Source organism: Falco peregrinus, chromosome 7 (genome assembly GCF_023634155.1).
Source record: "Falco peregrinus isolate bFalPer1 chromosome 7, bFalPer1.pri, whole genome shotgun sequence".
Lineage (NCBI taxonomy): Eukaryota > Metazoa > Chordata > Aves > Falconiformes > Falconidae > Falco > Falco peregrinus.
The window spans coordinates 79,757,850-79,783,607 of record NC_073727.1 but is presented as its reverse complement, the minus strand read 5'-3'; the positions used below and the strand labels follow the sequence as shown (position 1 = coordinate 79,783,607).

The window sequence follows — 25,758 nt, the reverse complement described above, 5'->3', positions numbered from 1 at the left end:
AGTAAGTCTGAACGTTAGAAAAGATAAGCAGATTTTAACTGTTTTCCAAAGCACTTCATCAAGTTGATCTATATTCTCTGAAACAAGCACAACAATCGTCTCTGTATGCGGGAGCCCGTGTGTCTGCCTGCACGTACCCATGGCGCTGTCAGCCTGAAGCCAACTAATCACAAGAATCACAAAATGAAACCAACACAAAAGCAGTTAGCTACTGCAGGGGTGCTGCTCAGGGTTAAGGATCAGTATTAATGCTGATGCAGGCAGGCTAATGGAAATCAAAGGACAAACAGGTCAAATGACCCAAACTTGACTGCAAATAGCCACGTATATATCAAGTTCAACTGTACCAAACATGGCAAGCACGTAAATGTTAAACAGGTATTAAGGAAATAGGTATTGGGCAGCGTGTGTATGACAAATACAAAAATGTGGAGATTTTTATGCTCACCACTGAATAGAGAAAGCCTTCTTCAGTAAAAAGAAAGCTGAATTAATCAGTTTTTCTGCCTTTATAATGTTCAGCAATAACATATTATTATTCCTGTTACAACAAGTTGCATTGCATTTTTCCCTCCAAAGCATGAGGTACTGAAGCACCTGTGATCTCACTGCTCTTCAAGTAAAAAGGCTACATCATCAGTATGGGATAGATTGCTCATTGCTCCCTTACAAAAGTAACGGCAACAGGATATAGCCACAAAATAGAGAATGGAGGAGGAAAATCTGAAAGGCTAAACTGGAAGGAGAGGACTAACAAAGACAATACAGAAAACATTTTTAAAAAGATAAATCCAGATGAAGAAAAAACAAGTGAGAGCTGCTTTGAGGTCTCGGCCATGGCTAAAACTATTTTCCTACATTTCTCCATTCTAAAAATAACATGTACTGCCTGTTAAAAATGTTAGTGTAATGTTCCTGTAATAAAAGTTTATGAATTATACTTCATCTTAATCAATGGCAATAACTAAATGAAAAAAACAATTAAAATTACTTTTCAAGCTTTTTCAGATCATAAGAAAGGCTGCTAGTAACGTGATGGTTTCTTTGAAAGGGGACACATAATTAGATAATTAAAAATGCACAAGCAATGCTCCATTTTTCACGTACAGATGTTCTGAATGGATTAAAGACTCCATCTCCCTCCCTCTCTAACAGACACATAAAGCAGTTTATAATGATGGATTTGAAAAAAATAATTATCTTTAGATAATGAATAATTAGAACATTAATTACTCTGGCTTCACCTTGGTTTTCTACATAAATGACCTCAGAATCAGAAGTTTCCATCTGTAATATACTGTTTGGGGGTAGAAAGGATACATCATATTTTTAAGCAGCTTAGCTTAACTGCTTTCATGTATTGCCTCCACAACAAAATTTGTGGGATATTGCTCTTGATTTCCCCCCCAGAAAGCAAGAGTTTTGACTCAGGTCACATCAGTGAGCTTGCCTGTGCCCCAAGAGAGATCACCCAAGAAGCAATATTAATTAAATCACCATGCACGTTCAATATATTTCTCTCTAATGAAGCTGGGAAGTGCACTAGTTCATGGAACGGTTTTGGTGTTTGATTTTGAACTGCAGTGATCTGGGCAATCAGAGACAAAAGTAGGATTGCTGATTTACTTCAAGCATTGCGGTGGATGCTTATACTGTGGAGAATTTAGATGCAAAATGCCGGTCAATTACAAAGTTTCTGGCTTGCCTGTTAGTTACATCTATTCTTCAAATTTGTCAAACATTAAAACTTCAGGTAGGAATCTTCCATGCCTTTTTTCTGCCCAAGGTTTAATTTATTCTTTTATTTATTCTAAGTTCCAGCTGAAATACCATGAGAGATTGTCTGGTCCTTTTAAAGAAATTAAAAAGAAAAAAAAAATCCATATTGTACTGTTGCATAATAAATTAATAAATTCACTTGCTTTGAGAAGTACTTATGGATGGCTGGTGCCTGACTGAAAGATGACAATGAGGTGATCCTTCTATTAGAGCACAAACTGTTTTCTGTTCTTTTGAGTATCCGTAAATCTGTTAAAACAACATCTTTAAGTCATAACTCCCATATTAAGAGACTTTAAAGAGATCAACAGTTAGATACCAGGAGACTTTCTATTACAAAGTGGCACTGCACTCACTCACAGCTCCTACTGCTAAATAGATTGGATATTTCCTGAATATTACTTTTTCACCTCAAGTCTAGAGCCAGAAAACCAGTATTTGCCAGGAATTGCACCTCTTGGCTACCCTGGATCTGAGAAAGTTAGCTGGACTGCCCAGGATGCGGGGAGGTTGCATCTTCTCTGTTGGCCGTCAGGCATGACCCAAGACAAAGTCATCTGACTGGAGTGCAAAAAAGTGAGGTGGACAATAATCCCTGGAAGGAAGGAAACTGGTTCATGGTGATACTGAATTAGGAAGAGAATAAGAAAACTTGGGGAACAAGTTCTTTTCATCGCTCATTCTGAAGACAAAATTGTTCCTAAGAATTCCTGAGACTGAACGAAAGCCTTTCCAACATGCCATCACAAGTATTTATTATATTATAACCCCCCCAATGAGATGGTCAGTTTGTATTTTGTAGCAACAAAACAGTCACCATCCTCTCACTTTTGCAGAAAAAGTACACTTTTTCCATGTGTCATTTACCCCATTTTGCACGGTGAATGTGCAAATCATATAAACTTGTCATCTTTCACTATGTAACTGGGTTAAACAAACCAGAATGTTAAAGAATTAAGTATGTTTTTTGCTCTGACGATTGAATCCATAGCATCAAGCCAGAATAAACTCACATGCAACAGGCAGCATATGATCACCAATGAATACATGTTTGAAATGACTTGTCAAACGTCACACAAAACCTATGGGGCTGCAACCCAAAGAGATTCATTTCCCAGAGCAGTAACTAAATGAGCCAGACGACCATCCTTTCTCTTCCTACGATTCCCTCCTCAATTTAACTTCTCTAAACAAGTTCTAGCTTCTCTAACAGAGAGAATCTGAGTTTTAAAGATGACCAACTCTTTCTGCGCGCCCCCTTCATTTGTCCCTGACCCATACCATGCACTGATTGAGGCAATTTCCACAGAGAGAAATCTGAGACTAATTAAATGAGTATGCTTACATACAAAAAGGCCACGTTTACACAGGCAGCCTCAGTTCTAGTGTTTCCTATCTTTCAGCACTTAGCTTTGCACTCCTCATATTCTTCTAACTTAAATTTTGTGAAAGTTTTCTTTAGTAAGCATTCTGTATATTGCATAAATTCAGATTTAGTGCTTCATGTCATGAAAAACATTCACATGTAAGCAGTAGAACTATACTGGAATATAGTAATATAATAACTAGTGGAGTATTTTATTCATACATGCAAGCTGCTGTTATTTTTCTCCTGATTTTTTAAAAATATAAACATCAATCTAAATGCTATGCAATGTTGGCCTTTTCCTTCCATTTTAGGCTACATTCTTAATCAGGTGATTTTTTATAAAAACACATTTTATTCCAATATATCAAGAACTGACGAGTGAACAGCCATAAATTTAACAAACCAGAACTTTTAAGTTTTTCCTTCCTGTTTTCAGTTGAGGTATTGTAAAATGAAGGGTTTTGGTGATTATAAATTTATTCTGACAGCTGTTCAAGCCAATTTACTGGTCATTCTTCCATTTCTGGTCATTATGAATTTCAGAGACTTTACTGAATTGCTTAGTCAGGCAAACTTTGTTAAAATTGTAGTTTTCTGACTTTCTACATCTAAGTAATTTTTATTGATGACATTAAACATACCTTCACTATTCTGTCTGAACTCTGATAAATTTACTGTACTTGAATTTCTCTTCCAGCTACTCATAAGTAATGTTATTTGGAGGCACGGAGACTAACCGTAAAATCACAGAGTAATGCAAAAGATCACTCTCAGATCAACGATATACTATATACACTCTTCCAGCACTTGTTCAAAAGGAAAGAGTCTATATGGTAACTGCTCTGTGGAGACACTTGCAATACAAATACATGATGCAACACAGGGACCAAAAGCTTCCTGTAAACAAACTTAGCTCTGGAGTGAGAAGCCACAGAGCTGCACTTAGATGGTGTTGTGCCCATCCTCACAAGCCCTGAAAGCCAGGACTCCTGGTCCAGGTATAGCAAGTTGCTGACTTGAGATAATATGCCGGGATAAAGTTGTATATGAATAGCTGTTTATGCACCACATGACTAAACCAGGCACTCCAGAAAGGGAATCAAACTGCAAAATAGAGACCAATACTTCCAGATACTATAGCAGGGAATATCCAGAAGCAGGGATATGTCCAGAATAAGCAGCATGATGGTACCGCAGTGCCAGAGTTGGTGGAAGGAACCCTTTTCTTCCCAAGATTTCTACCCGAGTTTCTTACGCTGTGTTATGGTTTGGATAACCTGTCCTGAGCTATATACTTTTAGCTTTCTTAAACTCTGACCAACTCACAATGTGATAGCTTCTCTATTGCCAATAGAAGATCATTTAGATCAGGAAGAATTTTACAACCATACTCCCTATTCAGACAGCTGGGAATGCAGATGAGACAACTGCATCTTAAAGAAAGCTGCCCAATGCTGAAAAGGTTCCCAGAGTGGTTTTATCCCTATAGCTTTGCCCAGAAGTCTTGCTTAGGCTTTTTGCTGCATAAATACTCCTTCTTTACAAGAATGAACACTATTGCCATCCTGAAGTTTGAAAAAGATGCTCCTTCATTTGTCAGATCTGATGAAAGCTAGAACAAAATTGTCCACATTTGTGAAGGTCTTTGCTAACCCTGCTAGGGAATCTGCATTAGCCACAAGTTGCATTTTGCACTATATTTAAATTGTATTCTCTTTCAAGACAATTTGGCTTGCACTGTTTGGTGTCATATCCATATCTCTCCATTTTAAATTGTTGTATTTTAAGCAAAGTAGCAGTCACATCACTACTACTCAACACAGTTACACTGAAGACTGACAGGTTTTCCATTAGCTTGAACTTTTGGTCTGTGTAAAAAATTGAAGAGCAGTGTAATAATTTTAAAGACTTCTCTGTCTTGCCAAGTATCAATTGCCCCTCTGGGGGAAAGCCAAATAAAGGTATCAGTTTGTTAAGCACACAAAACAGTCAAACTGCCAGCTTGCAAATAGAAAGGATAAACCCAGATTTAAAATGTTACCATTACGCTCATGCTTTCCAGAGCATAATGTCCTAAATAATCATAAAAAATCTACTAATGCTTGTAAAAACTTATCGCTATCTTGAGTATAGACTTATTAAAATATTTTGAAGTGCTATTTATCATACTGTTCTCTGAAATTCAGATTACTTTTTGGCTTATAAACTTCCAATGCAGAAAAAAGGCAAAAATTAGTGAACTTCATTTTTTAACTCAGAGATGAAATTTCTGAGCTTTTAGTCTTGTTTCCTGTGTTCCTTATGCAATCCTTACAGCTTCTGTCACTTGTTCCCCTACTGGCTCATGGTGGTGAATTTCAACCAGAACTGATCCATTGAGAAGGAGTTGAACATACCAAGGTTTTGTTTTACAAGTTTTGTGAAGTCTGATAACTAGACGGATAAAAGATACATCAAATAAGGTGCCCTGCTGAAGAAAAGCTGTTATATGATCTCAGTATTTATCTGTTCTCTTCGGCCTGCCAGCTGGACACTCTGGGTAGGGGAAGATCATGGAGACACAATGGAGGAGGCAGGTGACTGCAGTGTGGGCTGCTAGGTTGTGACACTCCACTAACTGAGTTTTTCCAAAACACCTTGTACACATGGTCTTTTCACTGCAATAAATATTTAATATTTGAGTTGAGTTTGAGTAATTATTTTTTTTTATCAATCCTCCATGTTTTAGTTAATACTTATATATCTTTTGTGAGCACAGCACTAATGCAAATGTATCAGGGACACACACATGTATTTATGGATGCAACACACAGTGCAAATGAGCATACTAAAGGAAGTAAGAAAGCCTACATCAAAAAAACAATTGCATCTAGTACCCACTGTTGATGATCTTGATTTCACCTCAGTTTATTTTTGCAGTAGGACTTTGATTAACAACTAAGGAGTAGATAAGTTTCATTGATGATTTTAAAGCATCCTATGCTTTGAAAAATACTGCTTCTTATAACAGTACTCCATATGCCACTCTCTGCATCATTAATATCGAGATGCTCTTTGGATTGAATAAACCCTCACACCAGTCGCATAGTAAAATTTTAATTGCAACATTGTATTTTTAAATAAAGACTTTGCAATGGAAAATTCCAAGATGAAAAGAAAACTTTTGAAAACACAGCCGACATCTGGCTGTAACTCCAGTGAGGGCTTTTATTGTTTATTTTTAATAGTAAGACCCATGGAAAGTCTTCAGTCTGTCAGCAGCAGCACTGGCTATATTATGGATACTCCCATTCTAGTATGGGAGGGAAGTTGTTCTCCATTGCAATATCAAATAATTAATCTCACTCAGTATTTACACATAGAACTATAAACCACTGAAGCCACTGTACAACAAATGTTGCTCACTGCATCATATAAGAAAAATCAATCTCTACTTAGTGACCCTATAGTCTTGTGAGTCTTGTTTAGAGCAGAAACCTTCACTATAAAGAAAAAGTCATAGACAAGCAAATTATCAGCAATATAATTAGTGTCATAAATATGTAAGTTGTCTTCTGGTATTTATAACAGTTTTTTTATATCAAACTGGAATTCCACTACTGTTTCAGTCATGATGAACAAAAGCTAAAGCAGTATAATATCTTAGTTCTAACACTAACTTTAATAGCTTGTATTTAAAAATGAAAAATAAATAATTGTAATAGCTTGCTAGTACAAGTGCTGAGAGAGTCTAATTCCTGAAGCTAATGGGAATGGAAAAATGCTTGGCAATTCAATGCAAATGCTCAATGCAATGCGGAAGTCCAGCCAGCCAGAATAAAACTTACAAACAAGTACTTCAACATTGTGATTCAGCAAAGTGCTGTCACACACTTGAATCTTTTTCTTTCCAGCAAAGCACACGTGGCACAGAACAAGCTATGTACTTCACTAACGTGACTATAAATCACTAATCACAACGTCACAGGCTGTGGGAAGTGCTCATTCATCATTTACGGAAACCATCTGATACGTCTTGCACATGTAGTCTGTAGCTCACTACCCTTCCCTTTACTGCTGTTTGTTACTCTTGGGCAAAAGAAAAAGATATTATTCATCGCCCTATTTATTCTCCCCTTCCCATGCACAACTAAGCTTGCTGATACGAAGATAATGCTTCAAATGCTCAATTTCTTGCAAATTCCCCCTTAAATATCCATCTTAGTACACACGTCAACATGACAAAAGCAAACAGTATGAAGAGAGACCTCCCAAAAATCAGACCACTGTGCTCTGCTGGCTATCCCTTGGTGATGTTCACTGTCAATATCTAAGTGATTATTTAAACAATTTGAGATCCCAGTTCACCAGGGAATCCTAGCAATTTGAGCTCTGTAATAGTGCCTTGAAACAAAACCTCCTTTTTTTCCATGAAGAGTAAGCTGGCTTCACATTAGGTCAAACTGGGCTACTACCTCATAGTGTTTCTGTATGGATGACTCTCCGAGATGGATGTCTCATCTGCCTCTGCAAAACTCTCTCCTTCCTTAGCCTAAATTCTAAGGCCCTGTGAAGTTAAACCAGAAAGAGTGTGTAAAAAAAATAATTCTATGTTTTCCTGCTCTATTAGAGGTTCTGGGTCACACATACAAAGTACAACCCTGAACTTCTGTGGAAGTTAGCTAGGCAAAAAAAGAAGAATCAAACTACAGTGAAGTGTCTCTCATATTACTTGCATTATTTTATTTCTGGGTCATGACAAAAAGTGGTGGAGAGAGTGGCTCGACACTTCCAGGGAAGAATGAAAATTAGCAATAGATTTTTCTTTATGGTGAAACAGCTTAACATAACTCTCTCTCTTGCTTAGAAGCAACAAAAATCTCCCCAACAGTCTAAGCTGAACAAGTGGACCACAGGAGTTTCTAGAAACAGAAAACCATTCAATAAATTTCATCCTGGGGAATGTGTGCATTGTCCCCACTAGCAGGAGACACATTTGGAGAAGGGCCAACAAAAGAAACAAGTAACTTTTTGTCTGATTTTAAAAAATTCAGTTCCACTCAATATATTAAGTGAGAAAGTACCTAGGTTAACAAACTTTGGCCTTTGAAAGCCAACTCGTACTAGAGGACAATAATGTAATAAGATAATAATAAAATGCAGTTGCTACACATTGAGATTAAAACCCAGATATTTAGTTCCTAGGAATTTGAGAGACATTATATACTTACAAACGTTACACAGTTTTTCAGTTACAGCTTACTGAACTGTAACTCAAAACCTAAAAGTTAATTGTGTAGGTTAAAGCGTGAGGCTTAAAATTTGATTCTGAGCTGTAATAGCTACAAAAATCAGTATGGTTTAATTATTCAGATTAGAAGAACCACTTATTTCTGATGATTTTTCTGTTATTTGTACATTTAAACACAAAATAAATACATTCTTTTATTATAAATATATGAATTATTATAATTAGTGTAGCCTAGTTATAGTATCTCATATTTCTTTCTTGGAAAGGAAGGATTCCTATTTACATAGAAGATGAAGGATTTCATACTTATGTGAGGTACAGCATAGTCACCTTAGAAAAAAATTGTACCTGAAAATTGCATGATCTATAAGTTGTCCCAAGAAAGAAATACTCAGGTCAAGAAATACTCTTCAGTCAAGCTATATTTGCAGGGAAATAATTTTAAAAAGAAATTGGGAACGCTTTCATAATTTTCACCACTACAAGGCATAAATATTAAAACTTCAGAAACGAGGACAACTTCAGTATAATCTCCCCAAAGCCTGGCCAGTTCATATTATGAACAGAAATGAGTATTTTCTCAGTGTGCACCTTTGCACTGGGGCTTTGACAGTTGATTAAAAAAAAAAATCATATTGAAGCACAGATTATGATGATCCACAGTTGGGCTGATAAATTACAGTTACAGCCATCTATAAATTTGCAAGTGCTTAGCTACTCAGCCTTTGAAGCAGATATAATATGGAAGATAAATAGTGAATGAGAACTTAGTCCAAGATTCTTTAGAAATATGTCAACCTGTAATAATCTGGAGTTAAATTACTGAAAAGGAAGGCTGATCAGATTTATATGTGAATACATATGCAGCAGAATACATATGCAGCAGAATTCATAATTTCTGGTACTTGACTAGGAAATGGAAAAGAGCTTCCACAGTGATGTTCTGAAGTGCTGCACATGGCAGAATTTAACAACAAAAGCAAGAATCACCCTTTTGAAAATGCCAATTAAGGACCACATTTTCAGCACGACGCAGACTGATAGCCACACCACTGTTTGTGGAGCTGGGGAGATTTGTAATCACTGGGATCTAGCCCTTCATATATTGCCAACACCTACTTCTGTTGAGACCCAGATGGGCATACTGCTAGAACACTGTGACCAGTGACACCTGATGGCATACAGCTAGGCATGCAAGAGGCATGCAAGTAATAAGATACATTTTTTTTTAACCTGCTTGGCAGTGCTGAAATATATATAGTATAGAAGATGAATCTACTATGTCTTCTAGTACGACACCCTGATGGGCCTTAAAATCCTAGAATGAGGAACCACCATGCTTCCAAGTGCATGACAATGTCTCCTTTGCCAGAGAAGGATCTGGGCTGATAGCATCTTGTACAATTAGAATACTTATTTTTATACAGAGTATTAGTGGTGAAAGCTATAAAAATCAGAAACATCCAATTTGGCCTAGTATACCCAAATGGATTCCTCACATGCTAAGCTACAGTACTGCATATTTCACTGCAAACTTGTATAGCTCAATCCTTTCTTTACATAATGTGAACTTGCCCGTACACAGGTTTGTATGAGGAACATGGGACCAAACATATGCAAGGCACAAAAAAAATCTGTAATATTCAAAACATTTTCAGGATCTTCTCCTAGGTTCAGATCATGAGTGTGGGATAATGAATACCCCACGCAAGGCCAGTCTGAAACTACCTGTGAATTTGTTTCCATTTTCCAGGTCATTTCCTTTCATTGATGAATAAACTGCAGTGTTCTGTTGTTGTTTCCACTAGTTCTGTCTGCAATATCTATAATAATAATGAAAAGATTTTATATTTGGGTTTTTTCTATGAGTGAAGAACCTTAACTACACCCTGTACATTGTGGCACAGATTCAATATACAGATTTTCATTACTTCTGTAATTAACATGAAATGAGTGGGTTTATTTATTTCAACACAGACTTCAGTCTCATCAAATGCACGAAAAGCCTTTGGGTATTATGTTTTCCTCGACTGTCACGCCACAAAGTTAAACTTCACTCAGCTGGCTCTGTGGTATAGTACTGCTGCATTTCAAGAGAATTAGTGAGTTGATACGGTTGGAAGAAATCCTAGTCTAAACAGAGCACGGGGGAAGGACTGAACAACTTTATTGCACATACATATATGATGGTAACAGGCAGCACTATTGCGAAGGCTGAGAAGAGGTCGTGAGACCCTTCAGACTCTCTACTCCATTCTCCCTCATCACCATAATTTGTATTAAACTAGCTCCTATGTACTATGTGGGAGGATGGAAAACCAGTAAGAGAAAATCTATTTCCAATCCAGAGAGCGCTCTCTGGCTACATCTCTCCTTGACAGATCTTCTGCAGATCAATGCTGCTGTTTGCCTTCAATGAGATGGCAAACCTCCAGTTACTTCATCTGGCCCCACACTAAAGGCACTGAGCATTTTACGTAAGAGATCAGTATAATAAGCCGCATGAAATGAAACTCTGAAAAAAGGGATCTACGCGCACAAACAGTGCCACATAAGAGGGAGCTACAAGCACAGAAAAGCAGCCAGTGAGCACTCACCATTTCCCAGTGAATTCCAAGCAAAATGTCTCTGGGCAGGTCTAGAAGCTGGGAAGGGAGAGGTCTTATTTAAGTGACTGGGAGCCTTTGCCTGGCTTAGAGTTTTCAAGCTCATCACCTTAAGAGCTTGAAGAGACTGGTTCCACAATAAATAACAAAAGTACAACAGCATAAGGACAGGGACCCTATCCTGTGCTAGGGAGTCTCCTACATGTACATAAAGCCAGCAGACTCCCTCTCCAGAAGTGTGAGTTTCCAGAACTGTCACAGTTAGGAAAGTCCCCAAGGGCTTTGAAAAGAAAATGTTTACATACCCTTATTTCTAGTTAGCTCTTTGCATGAGAGTACCATCAGCTGAAGGAACATTAGGTTATTTTCTCAGAGATTTGGCAGAGGGTACTTCTAATCCCTGCTGACAAACTGGAAGAATTATTGGAGTTGGGCAAAAACTGTGGATTGAAAAAATTGATATTGCATGATACACTTTATCTTCAGCTTCATGGTGACATTCAGACATCTACTGCAAATCTTCAGTCATGGTCAAACCCAACTTTAATATGTTCATTCCTTTTAAAAGAAATGAACAGCAGATTCATTAAGTAGCAGACAGTTTCTTTTCAGTACAAAAAGTTGAGGATATTTGGAAAGTACCTCTGCAAAGTTGTATATGAAAGATATTTTGGATTAACTGGATCTTCCCTTTCAGTATTGTTAATTGACATTCCAAGGGGATAGAAAAAAGACCTAAGTTTCTCGGATTTCCTCCTGGCTGAAGTGGCAAGGCGAGCCTGCAGGAGCAGGGTGTTGTAGAGAACACTGTGCCGTGGTCCACACTGATATCGCCTAGCTCTTCATGCATGTTCCGTATCCGAGGAGAAAAGACTCTGAAGGAGATGCAGGGAACTGAGAAAACCACCCAGCTGTAACTATGCCTCCAAAGGCACAGCTGCTGACATGGTTACAGTTTTTGACCATTTTGGCCTATTGCTACATAACCAGTACAACCAAGTATTATGGTTATGAAAAAAGCAAATAGATCCTTCCACGAGTTCATTAGGGCAGAGTTAATGACACTGTGCAGGAGACCTCATCTACACTGCCGGTCATGTGAATTCAAGAAGGTTTAATTCAAACTGGAAACTGGCAGAAAAGGGCTGCTAGCATGACCAACAAAATAGAAAGGATGTAATATGTAACTGAGTAAAACAACAGCTAGTTAAGCCACTATGATTGCTTACAATGAATCCCCAGAGAGTAAGCAGAAGGGAGGAGAAGCCTGTCTAAATAATATGCTAATAGTGGCACCGGGACAAATGTGAACAATGTGTTTAAACTCCCTGTGAATAGATTTACCTTGTAACTGAAAGAAATTTCCAGAGCATCAAAGAAATTAGATTTGGAAGACCTTCTGAAATCAGTGGGTGCAAAAGCAACCAATTAGGTTGAAGATGGATGCCGAAAATACATTGTTGATTCAGTTCTTTGTAATAGCAGAGGCTACATTCAGTGACTCCAGAGAGGTCCCTTCCAGTCCTGTTTTCTTATAGAGAGGACAGAACAGATATGGGGAGATGTCCTGCTTACAGACAACACCTACTACAAAACAGGTCTGAATTACGACCAAATCCTTCTGTATGTGTCATAAATATAGCTGAGGTTTAATGAAATAACATTCCTGAAATCTGATTATGTCCAGTCTGTTTAGGTATCTGTTAAAGAAAAGCCTGAGGATTGGTCACTACAAGCTCATTTATCAGCTCAAAGTGGTTGATTACTGTTTTACCAGGTTGTCACAATGAGCCAGAAGCAAGCTGTATGTTTTAATCATACTCACATGATACCAAGTAGCGTGGTCAATTTTAGAGATTGATATAAAAAGGATGATCACTTCCTAGTAACATTAACATATTGTCTCAACAGACAGGAAAACCAATATTCATTCTCCAAGTGTGATGATGATTTGGTAGCAGCAGAATGGAAGGCAGGGTCCTCTGACAAAGGGTCATTTGCATTTTTGAAGTACATACATATAAAGTTTGTGCATGCACAATCAGAGAAGTAAAACCAAAATCACAAGGTTGAGAAGCAGTCTCCTAAACTGGTTAAGAATCAAGAGTGTTGCGCATGCATGTGTGTGCATGTGTGGAATAAGATCTGAACCTGAAAGAAACTGTAACGAAACCCTGAGGAAAGGATGGACGATAAAATCTAACGTGCTCTGGTTACAGAGGATTGCCTCTGATTATGCAACTTTAGTATGCACATGAGTGAGGTAAAAGGTCAGCACATGATATGAAAATGGGAGAAAGATTTCAGGAGTTAAATACAGATGAAACAGTTTTTCATTCCTGTTACCTGTTTTTTCACACTACTTGACTGTCACCTGCTTTGCATTCTATAACTAAATATTTTACTTTCATTTAGGTTCAGTCCCAATCTGAGTTGAATTAGAAGTAATTTCCAGATACAGCATATTCACCTACCCAATACATTATTCACAAAATCACAGAATAGTTGAGGTTGGAGGACATCTTTGGAGATTGTTTAGTCCAACCCTCCTGCAAAGCTGATTTCCAGCTGTGAACTCCCACTGTGTAATGGTACATGGAGTTATTTTTCCCCAGATGCAAGATTCTGCATTTCCCTTGTTGAACTTCATGAGGTTCCTATTGGCCCATTTCTCCATCTGGTTGAGGTTCCTCTAAATAGTGTCACACCTACCTAGTCTATCAACTATTCCTGTCAGTTTTCTGTTGTCTGCAAACCTGCTGAGGGTGCACTCTGTCTCATCATTCCAGTCACTAATGAAGATGTTAAACAGTACTGACACAATATTGACCACAGACATACATCCCTAGTGACTTGCCTTCAGCTGAACTTTGTGCCCCAGATCACATCCCTCTGAGCCTGCTGTTAGCCAGTTTCTGATCTGCCTCACTGTTCACTTACCTAGGCTGTATATCCCCAGTTTCTCTATCAGGATGTTTCAGAAGACAGTGCTGAAAGCCTTACCAAAGACAAGACAGAGAACATCTGCTGTTCTCCTCTCATCCACCAAGCCAGTGAACTAGTGAAAGAATGCTATCGGTTGGTGAGGCCTGACTTCCCCTTTGAAAATTCAGGCTGACTATTTACAGTCACCCCCTTATTCTGTGTGTTTGGAAATGGTTTCTGGGATTATTTGCTTCATCAGCTTCCCAGGGATTGACCTGAGGCTGACAGGCCTATAGTTCCCCAGATCCCACTTGCCCTTCTTGAAGATAGACAGTGACAACTGCTTTCTTCGTCTTCAAGAACATCCTCTGATTGTCATCATGCTCCAAAGATTATCAAGTGGCCTTGCAATGACATTGGTCAGTACCAGCTCCTTTAGTACTCACGGGTCCATCTTGCCACGTGTCAATGACTTGTACACATATAGCTTGTCTAAATATTCCCTGATCTGATCATCCTCTCCTGAGTCCTTGCTCCAGACTTTCCCTCTGATCATCAGTGCAGTACAGAAATCTCCTGGATTGCTTGTGCCCTACTGCATTGCTCAACCAGCAGATACCAGGATGGCTTAAGTTTCCCATGAAAACCAGAGCCTGTGAATATGAATCTGTCAGTTGGAAGAAGGTTTCATCTACTACTTCCTCCTGATCAGGAAGTCCATAGCAGACACCCACAACATCATGACAGTGGTTGGCCCTCTAATCCTGACCCATAAAATCTCTGCTGGTTCATCATCCACCTCTAGGCAGAGCTCCCTGCATACTCTGCTCTCTCACAAGAAGGGCAACAACCCTTCCTTGCCTTTCTGTCCTGTGTTTCCATGGACTACAGGACTCCAGTCATGTGTCCTATCCCACCATATCTCTGTGATCATGATGAGATCATAGCCCTGCAGCTGCCTAGCACACCTCTAATTCCTCTTGTTTGTTCCCCATGCATTAGAGCACAGGCCATTCAGAGAGCCAACCCACTTGGGCTGATCTCCGATAAAAGATATGTGAGCTTCCCCCAGATGTTCTCCACTCAAGCACATCTTTATTCATGTGCATACACTTGGGGTGGGCTCCTTCCTGCCTTGTTTTGTTGACTGTGAGGTCCTGCCTGTCTCCATCACCCTTCACCATTTGTTTATCATCCCATCAACCCCTTCCTCACTTGATCATGTGTTGACATTTCACTCCTCCATCATTCCTGTTTCTAGCTCAAGTGTACTAGCACTGAAGTTCTAGTGTAATGGAAGAACAACAGCTACCAGCAAGTTGTAAATGCTGTTCTGGAAATTGGGGATAAAAAGGTGTATTATCTAGAGTCGACAGTACGAACCAAAAAAAGCTATTTTCCTTCAGTACTGTACTGAAAACATACCTGAATCCCAACAAGCGTGAGTTTGTGATACAAGCCATTTAGTGGTATGGTACATGTGAAATAATTTAGGACTGGTTTAAGTCTACTGTTATAACCCATTATATTATCCTCTTTCTTTGATAAGGTCATTTAAAATATTTTAATTAAACTTAAGCTTTCAATTAAGCAAAGCACGTAAAACCAGATCAAAATATGACACGCATCACACCTTCATTAAGAGACTAAATATAATTCTTAATAAAGATGTGATTTTCAAATTTAAAATGAGGAATAACAGTGGTATTCCTAACGTAGGGGCAATTTGAAGTCCAGATACACCTTAAAAGCAGTTATATAATTTTTCATATATTTAGCAGATCTTGTTCAATCAGATTTAAGTGAAATACCTTATGGTAGTCAACCTGCTAAATCCTCCAAAACAGAAGCCTCTGGCTCACCTTTACCGAGCATGACACTTCCCTACCTGACATCACCAAGAAGTCCAGGTATCTTTGCATATTCAGGCCCGTAATGAAAAAATGATGCAATGAAATCACAGGGCATAATTTTAAATGAAGCGATCAAATGACCTTCTTTGTCTGACCAAGCCCATTTGGTGCTGATTAATCATCATGTATTTTACATGGAGTTTTAGTTATCAATCACTTGCATTAAACCAAGAAAAATTTCCTTCTGCTTCATTTAGGATATGAGAAATGTTCCTGAATTATATACAGTAACATCTGTAGCATACACAGGTATAAAGTATTGCTTAACTGTATTACGAACGCATAAAGACCATGGCTGATGGAAGCAAACCTCCATAAAGAAGGACTGGTGATCTGACTTCAGTCATGAAAAACTCACCAACTCCAAATGCTGTGGCAAACCAAATTCACAGTCTGACTCTGATTCAAGTCAAAAGCGCCAGAATATTTTGTTCCCTGAAGAAAAATTCCTGATATTTCCCTGCACTTCCACTAGAGAGCACGGCAGTCAACCAGACTTCCCAGAATGGTAACAGGAAAGATGTCTGGAATAATTTCATATGCAGACTAGTTTATCCATGCATAGCCATTTTTTTTATAACATTCCCCTGAAAATGCTAAACCAATTAGAAATGAAGAAGCTATTTTATATACTTATATTTAAAACTTGCATCAATCATAATTCCCTCTTGCAACCTACGAGAAGTATTAATCAACAAAATCTCCAGACTGAAGATTAACTAACAGCATTTCCCAAGCATGCTATGTCACAGCTTTCTGAAAAGTAATTCAATTACAAATATGTTGTAGGAATGAAATCAGTGTCTTGTTGTTGATTAAAGGAAAGGGAAGATTTGCTTTCATTCGCTCTATGTTACGAACTTCTTCAACAAGCTCAAGTTTCCTAATACTACAAAAATTCAGATTTGGGAGTTTTGTCCCAAATAATAGCTAGAGTGTTATCTAGCTGTTCAAATAAGATGCATGGTATTTCTGTGTTATTTTGCATCATCTGGTTTTATCCTTGCTGTTCAGATGTTTCATTCTATAAATGCTGTACATCATTAAAAGCACAGTGTAGTTTGAGTAATGTAACTGAAAGAGTTACTCACCAAAATGAAAAACTGTCAACACCCTCCCCCCCCCGCCCCGAATTGTTCTACACTTATAGCTAGTACCCACAGACTTTAAAGCCACAAGAAAAACATATGTTCTTCCAGGTTTAACTATTTCTAAACATAGGATAATATAGAATACATTGTCTGAAACTACAGAATCTCAAATCTTCAAAACTGAGGGAAAAGAGAGAGAGATCGATTCTGCCTGGAATGATGGGGCAAAAGGCATTAGCTAGATTTTTAAAGGCTCTTTCCCAAATCTCCATAAGGATTTGGGAGGAAAGGTCAGGAAGCTTTGTGCTGGCAGAACTGGTGGTGAAGTTAGTGGATATAAACCACACTCACTGTGACTGAAACCTTGGTCCTTCTGATATTTAATGATATATTGTATAAAACTACAACAAAAGTTTGCCTTCTTAATAACAGCCCTAAAGAGGACAGTATCTTATATTTTCATATCTCTAGAATCTTAATTATATCAGTTTTCAGAGATGCATTAATATGAGGGATGATGGGGTTATACTGCCTAACAACATTAACGGAAACTACTGCTTTCTTAAGCTGGCATACTTCATGTTCAGAAATTTCACATCACATCTCTTAATATGAGTAACTAACCAGTGTTTTTTAGCTCATGCAGATATGTTAGAGGAGCACAGTTTCACTTCAGGTTACTCTTCTAAACCCTGGAGTACTCTCCAGTCACAGTTTTCTATTTAGTTTAATTAACTCAGCTTGCTGATCAACTGCCTGAGGATTCATTTTTCTCTATTCCATGGAGAAAGAGATGGGATCATCCTTTCCAAGGGTGATGCCAACTAGGAATCTTGCTTGTGTATTCTGGATTTGTCTATTTTTCTTCTAGATACAAAAGGCACCTATAAACACTACTGAATGACTTCGTTTAATGAGATAGCTAAAGCTGGACCACCTCATTTGAGTTTCTATATGTTTACTAGGCTCTTCATACTTCTCATGTAAAGAAGATATCTGGAGAACAAAAGTAGGTGCATAAAAAAGGCAGTTCAACAAACTTTGTCTTTAAACTTAACACTACACTCACACGCTTCCCATGGCCACTGGGCTGACAAACTGTCAAATGAAGATGATGGTGGATATGTGGTTTTAGCAAGACAGAAGACAGGAAGTAAAAAAAATTGCTCTTTTCCTTGCCCTTCCTGCTCAATAATCCAATCCCAACCCATCCCATCCCATCTTGCTTGATATATGTTAACATCGGGTTCCTTGGAGGGAAAAAATAAAATTTAAACTTCAAATTACTAAACAAATTTGAATTTCAGATTTCTAATTCCTTGAACTTAAAAAACATCAGTAATTAAGAGAAAGAATAAATTTCACTTAACTTCAGATGTCTAAAATCAAAGCAACAATCTAAACTATTCATCTAGGTTCCTTCAACAACTAATGTAGAAAAGGGCAATTCACCTGTCTTTGAGATCTATGAACCATCCAAGATAATAAGTATTTTCTTCTTTTTAATGATTTAGAGAAGTTAGAGAAATAATGTAACAACACCCTAATTTTTATGTGAATTCCACTGAAGATAAGTAGTTTTTAAGGCTAGTGTTAAAAAGCATGAATTTCAGTCTGAAAAAAATTGTTCATAATACAATCAACCCTTTCCCTAAATTAACTCTTCATTCCCATGTTGTAAGTAAGCTACATAAAGAATTGTCTAAAGACTATGTGACAGAGGCTACCAGTACAGACACAGGAGGGCAGGAAGCTGGCTTTGGCTCAGATCATCATCAAAATGCCTTCTCCTTTTCTCCAACACCAACTTCCTTACATTCTGACCTTTCTTGATATTTGATTCCCATGATACAACATTTTTTCAGGTCTCTAAAGACTTTGATGTTTTCACAGCAATGACAAGCAATCATTCAAAGATAAGCGTGGACAACTGGAATGGAAAATTTTGAACAGTGGACATTAAACTGCTGGATACAATGTTTTCCGACATAACATAAAATTATTTTAAATTTTACTCCACTACATTTAGTGGTTGAAATAGGCTAATTGCAAAGATAGTATATTAAGCAAGTCCCATTTATTTCAACAGGTCTTTCAGGGGAGCAAAACCACTGCCAGCTTAGAAGAAAAATAATGAACGTTACAAGTAATTTATGAATTTGTTAATTTCTTCCTCATATTTGTACTTAATGAGCTGCACTGTATATGATTACTATACATTTTCTTCACTATGGAAGTACTACCTTAATTTAGAGAAAATTAAAGCAGGTGTCTAATCTCTGAGGTATGGATTCTGTGGACAGTATCAAAAAGGGAAAGCATCTGAATTCTACCTACATCTCACTTTAGGGGTCTAGAGTGAAGCTGAACTGGAGCTCCCATTGCAGACGCTTGGTTTTGTACATGAGGTTGGGTAATCCTGTACCCAAAGTGCTCCGCTACTCATTGAAATGGAAGAGGTTGAATGAGAGCAAGGATTTGACCATAGGATTCCCCCTTTCCAGCCTCACATGAGGTTACTGGTTCTCCTGTGTCTGACATTTGTGATCAGACGTTCTGACCCAAGGAACATTTCTGATAAAATCTGTTCAACACAGAAATATTTAATGGGAAAAAAAATCCTGTTTTGTTCAACCTGTCAAAGATACTGTGACAAGGCCTAGTTGACAAAAATCAATGTCTAGAAAATACAGGTATTTTGGTATGACTAAAGCCCTCTGTAAGAGACAAATACTGAAAAGCTAGGACACAATGAAATGCAGTATTTAAACACATTAACTGAAATAACTTTAAACACTTGAATAACTTTAAATACATTTACAGTTCCACTGCAGTGTTCTGCTGGATTGTAGATTACTGCAGCTGTCAGGTTATAATTTCACCAATCTGAAACATGACTTTGAATACCCCGTGAACTTTCCTTAACAAAAAAATGAGGTGGAAGTAGTATACACATAGAGACCAGTTTCTGAGTTTGCTTAAGATCCCTTCCCATTGGACTAATAGATCAATAAGCCTACAGCTGAACTTCTTGGATAGTGAATCTGTCTAGAAGTGTTCTGAAGCACTTATATGATGCCATCCAGACTCTTATCAGACTGATTTCCTCCATGGAGATAATTTTATTTTTTTTTAATAGTTCCTGATTCTGCTTGTGTCTTATAACGCTTAAACTCAAATTTCTGAGGATTCAGACATTGGTAGATATAATCATAGACTAGCAAGCCAATCCTACAGCCATTATAGCCAGTGGGAGTTTTGCCGTTATGTTAAATGAAGACAGGAACCAACCTGCGTATCTAAAAAAGCACTAAATGAAGAAGAGATTAGTATCAGGGATGAAAGATATATTTGATTAATGATAAAGTAAATGAATTAAACTACTTCTGAACCAGAGATATCAAAATTATTATATAAATACTCGTTTCAAATCTAGTCATTTATCATATGCATGAAAACAGCAAAATAAAAGCAGGTAGGTAGCGAGATAAATACATAGATTGAAAGCAAGAAAACCAGCACTTTTATGAAAGCAAATTCTTTAGATAAAAATACCTAGTAATATTTATGCTGTAATACCTTCTTGGCATATAGATTACACTGATTCATAGTCAGCAATGAGATGATAGTGTGTGCTCAAGTTCCACTTGCCACAGATACATTAATCTGTCATTTCCTCATGGGAAGTCTGCTTTCTGTTTTAGATGCACAACTGTAAAGATACTGTCATCTTAGGCTAGCAACGGAAGACAATTTATATATGCATAATTGTAAATTCTTATGTCGTGTTCATCTAATTTCGATAATTTCTGGCCATATTTTGGCACTAAACAAAAGAGGGGTGTGTGATACCATTGAAGCTGCTCTGAGAACTCACCTGATTCTGCCCCGAGGGCGTTCAGATTGCTCTGACATAAAACTTGTGCTGCTGAGGCGTGAGGCACTGCTGGTTCGGGAAATGGCTGACACATCACTGACATCACTATCTGATGATTTGGCAGAGACGTTATCACAACTTCTGTACTGATCTGTTTGTATGTTATACTAGAGATCAAGAAAAGAAAGGGTGAGGAGTCTTATCAAAACATCACACACATACTGAGACAACAAATGACCTAAGTATGACAATTCTCTCTAAATGCTTTTAGGTCTAACAAAACTGTAAGAAATTCAGAGAAACACCTATCTTAAATAATAACTTAATGCCTAGTGAAGAAATCAAACATGATATTTATGGACTAAATAAGACACTTTAAAACAAATTACAGCATTGGAATTGAAATAGGCTGCTGGTTCTTTAGTACACTGGAACTATAATGAAATGTTTATGCAGTGGGCAGACATCTTCACAAGCATATGCATGCCATCTCTTTGGCTACAGATCCTTTATTCAGTTTTTCAAATATTAAAAAATAACCTATGAAAGACCTATACAGAGTTAGTTTGGAACAGAAGAACTGCATATGAGTCTGAATAAAATGTAATTCTACATGAAGCTGACACTGGGGATTGATTTTAATGCCTGAGTTCCATTAGAAAAGGAAAAAAGTACATTTTCTACCTCAAAATATCTCTCTGTATCATGATACTAGTCAGGCAGAAAGCTAACTCAGCCAAAATCGTATTTGTTTTCACACAGATCAGTTCCCTGATCTAGTAGCTTTTACATGTGCAAACACAGGAGAACTAGCAAAGACCCAGTAGGAGGAATACGTGGACAAGGGCAGAAGTTATTTCCCTTTTTCTAACTGCAGAAGCTTTGATTAGTTAAAACCAAGTGTGACACCACACCGCCTATTACATCATACTCTGATTACTCACATCATCAGTCAGACATACCTAAAAGGAAGCTTCAATCCTAGCAATGTCACACTTACCTAAATCTTCAGTCACACAGATGAGAGGATCAAATCATTGTCAGGTTCACAAAACTAAACCCCACTGTCATTAGGCAGCAAGGTACCCTTGGCTGGGAAGTCACTAAAACAGTGGCATACTTCCCAGGGCGTGTTATGGGAAAACCACTAACACATGGGAAGACTAGGCAGTTTTTGACATGACACTCTAGGGAGTTCATTTTCTGGATCTGTCCTCTATAAAATTGCAAGTCATAAAAGTTTATTTATGAATTATACACAAAGCTGTGACAGTCTGAATATCCCCAGCTCAACTAGGCACTGGGTTGCAGGCTGAGTCAATCAGCAAATGTCATGTCTCAATTTCAAAAGCCTGGTGAACACATGCTTGGGTTTGTATAGACGAACGTGTCAGGCCTCCTGTCTTCAAGCCAGGTTTATCTCCTCTTGCTCTGGTCCCTTTCAGCAACTATGTTTGAGGTCTCCACAGCACACTTGGAAAAACAACTAAGATAAGATGAGGAAGTTAACGGGAGCAGAGAAGGGGAGGGAATAAAGATGATACTAAGCTCTGACTGTAAATACAGAAATCTGTAGGAGAAATAGAGGTTATACAGATTTAGCGTCTCAATGTGTGTTTCAGGGCTACTCACAGCTCCTGGATGGCATAAGCCAAAATTAAAAACACAAATCAAAGTATGAATAAAAACCTGGAGGTTTGACCTAAGGAGCATGCACTGAGGAAACTCTCAGCAATACCCTGTGAGGGGCTTGCACTGGCTGGCTGAATTAACCATTTGTGGAGAAAGCTCTGGTTTACTAAAGGTAAATTTTCAGCTTCAAATACTAAATGAAACTGCAGATGATTTCAGAATAGCTTGGAGCATGATGACTTCGAGCTCAAACACCATGTCTAACAGGGACTGACATGGAAACAGATGCATGGGAACTCTGGTTTAATGAAGTGGGTAACACAGAGGACTGAAGTTGTCTAATATTTTAAAATATTTTCAACTACAGCGAGGATTTATTTGGAGATTCTCCTTCCAAGTGACTTGGCATGACTTCTCAGAATATAAATGACCAACGGGGTTAAGGTGAGACTATGATGACATGGTTATTCAGATCACCTTTTTGGAAATGGCTTGTACAGTCTGTTAAATAATTTTGCTGATTGCTCTATTTCAGACTGTAAAACAAACCTCTCTGAAATGGAAACACAAAGCACTCTAATTCTTATCAGCTCTATTTCATACTAATGGAATATTTAAACTTCTTTAGATGACACATTTTTCTTCTAAAGCCTAAGAAAAAAAAACAAAGGAAGAATACAATCTATGAAAACTTTTTACTTAGGCTAAAGATAAATGTTCAGAGGCTGGAAAACTGAATGGTTATTTTTTTCCAGTTTAAGTTAAACTGCCCCATTCCTGAGCCAGCCTTGATATTTTATGCAAAATTCCCACAGAATTCCTAATGAATCCCTTAAGCTTTCCCAAAACGAAGCATCTAAAAAATATGAAAAGCATTCTGGCTTTCCACTGAGCTAAACAGAATTGCAATTACAAAAGAAATCATGGTCCTATTAAATAATAAAATTTCTCTTGACTTCAGTGAATAGGAATTACACTCTTCCTATATATTTAAACTATATCCAAAACCAACTCCTCCACAGGTGAGGTTTTAAAAATACTTTGTTTAAAACATACATAACCATGCAATCTCTCTCAAATATATGGGGTTTTGTATGTGTAATAGAGTGTCTCAGAAATATCTCTGTGTTCTATTTGTACTTGCTGAAGACAATCTGACTTCCCTCCTCCGTCATTATGATGTCTAGCTAGTTTTCTTCCTCGCCAAAAAGTCCTAATTATCTTTGTGGCCTTTGGTTTGAGAGTACGTACAGTGAATCTGGAATGGTAGAAGATTCATGTGGTCCCTGAGCCCGCTGGAGAAGGCTGACACAATCTGAGCTTTCCCATCAAGGGAAGCATCAAGGCCAGATGTGGTGACTTCCTTTATCCTGCTGGAAGCCCTTCTTCTTCTTAAGTGTTGAGGGAGGTATAGGCTGCTGGCCTTTGTCCCAAGCCACAGCTGAATCTGGCTGTTTGTCTAGCAGTCAATTTATTATTCAAGCAAAATAACAAAAGTTGAACACAGGGGACTATATATGTCATGTGTTGCAGCTGAAGACCCTCTGTTTCACTTGTACTGAATTTGCTCTACCTTACATGGACTGGGAAAGATGGGGAGGAGAAAAAGAGATAGCATCAAGCATGATTGTCCAGCTTAGTGGTTAGGATACTGGGAGAGAAGTCACAAGTCCCAGGCTGTATATCAGTGACTGTTTAGGGACTCAGCCTCACTGAACGCTGAACGGTCTTCAGCCCAAGTATCATCCCCCTGTAAGTGGGGGCTATGTACATATCCTCACTCTGTCTTGCTTCCTATAGTCCAGCAGTTTGTACAAAATGAAATTGCTTTGTAATTATCAGACTGGATTTCATATGTCGGTAAACAGAGGATTTTATGATGTGCTGGGACACAAATTAAAAATCCCTGAATCTATGTCTTCTACTTGCCTTGGTACTGCAATCACAGAGCTACTGCATGAAACATGGAGTATCCCCTCCCAAATGAGATTTTCATGGCATGGTTGAGCTTTCACTACCACTTTATACTGTATGTCAGTGCTGTGATTCTGGAGAAATTGAAACCCCTTCCCTTCACAGAAGTAAAGTTTAGCACAAAAAGTGGTGATGCTGAAAGTTAATGCTGAGTGCTACAGCATTTACATTTTACTACTACTTCTGGATTTAGCTCTTCCTTCCTATAGCTGCTGCTTCTACTGAATTCACTGTCCTCTACAGGAAGCATACAACTTTTTCTGTTTATTCCCTACCTACCCCTTTTCAGTTCAGTCTGATAATCAGTCATCTCAGCTAACAGATGAACAAAATTAAAACAATTTTGAAGTTAACCCTTTTTTCCCCCTCAAATACAGACAGAAGTACAAAGCAGTGATCATTCAAAGAAGAGTATTTTACTGATGCAACACACCTGAACTTACCATTCAGAAGAAAAATGTCAGGGGCTAAGATCTGCTTATTTGGTATCTGCATTGAAGTACTGCCTGCAGGTTTCCAGCTGGGCTCAAAAGTAACATGATGCAGTCCTGCTCATCTAGAAAACTACTGCTCTTCATAACTCTGCATTTGTAATAAAATTTCCTGTCTTTTTATATTTAAATATTATGTAATTTTGAAGCTTCAAAATAAACTGAATTTTCAGTGCAATCACTTCTCTTTCATACATTTTTCAGAGTTAAAGCTTATGTAACATTTCTATTGGGAGAGTTGCTGATGTTTGCAGTAACTTTAATAGCAATTACTAAAAGCAGGTCTGTCTTTTTAAGCATTAATAGCAACTAGCTTCAAATTCCCAAACTATTTGCACTGTCTGCTTCTGCATTACAAAGACAGAAGTTTTCTTCAGTATAACTAGATGAAATACAAACAGCTGAAATGCAGTTGTTCCATTCACTTTGCTATCTGTGGAGTTGCTGCTTGTTCTATGCCAGCAAAAGGAGAAAAAAAGGGCTATGATGAACTGCAGATGTGTTACATCCATGGAAAGAACATAGACATAAACCAAGAGTGCACTTCATGAACACTTTTACAGTTCCTCCATGACTAACAATAGTCCCAATTCTACTGATCATAAGGCACTTAATAGTCCATTACAATTATATTATCTTCCATATTAATAAGTATTTATATTTCTAGATTGATCTCCCCAAACCATGAAGAATACAATATTTCAGAGCTCTGGAAAATGAAGGAGTTTGACTACAAAAAAAGTCTCAGGTGACTAACCTCTGAAATATGTGCCTAATTAAATGCTTAAAATGAGGAAATTAAATGAGAAATTTAAGCGGGGATGATCACCTGATGCTCCAGAGTCCAGTAAGCACCAGCGATTCTAAGTAA

General features: G+C 37.8%; 1 protein-coding gene across 44 annotated transcripts in view; it reads right to left on the bottom strand.

Annotated features, from left to right (window-relative positions):
• The window catches only part of RIMS1 (regulating synaptic membrane exocytosis 1), a 335,729-nt gene that overhangs the window by 50,822 nt on the left and 259,149 nt on the right, over positions 1 to 25,758 (bottom strand). For 35 of the 44 annotated variants that reach the window (XM_055809523.1, XM_055809526.1, XM_055809531.1 and 32 more), the window contains one exon: positions 20,791 to 20,957. The exons of the other annotated variants lie outside the window; for them this stretch is intronic. In XM_055809523.1, coding sequence (XP_055665498.1) covers positions 20,791 to 20,957 — 167 coding nt within the window. The remainder of the gene's footprint in view (positions 1 to 20,790; positions 20,958 to 25,758) is intronic. 44 annotated transcript variants of the gene reach the window in all.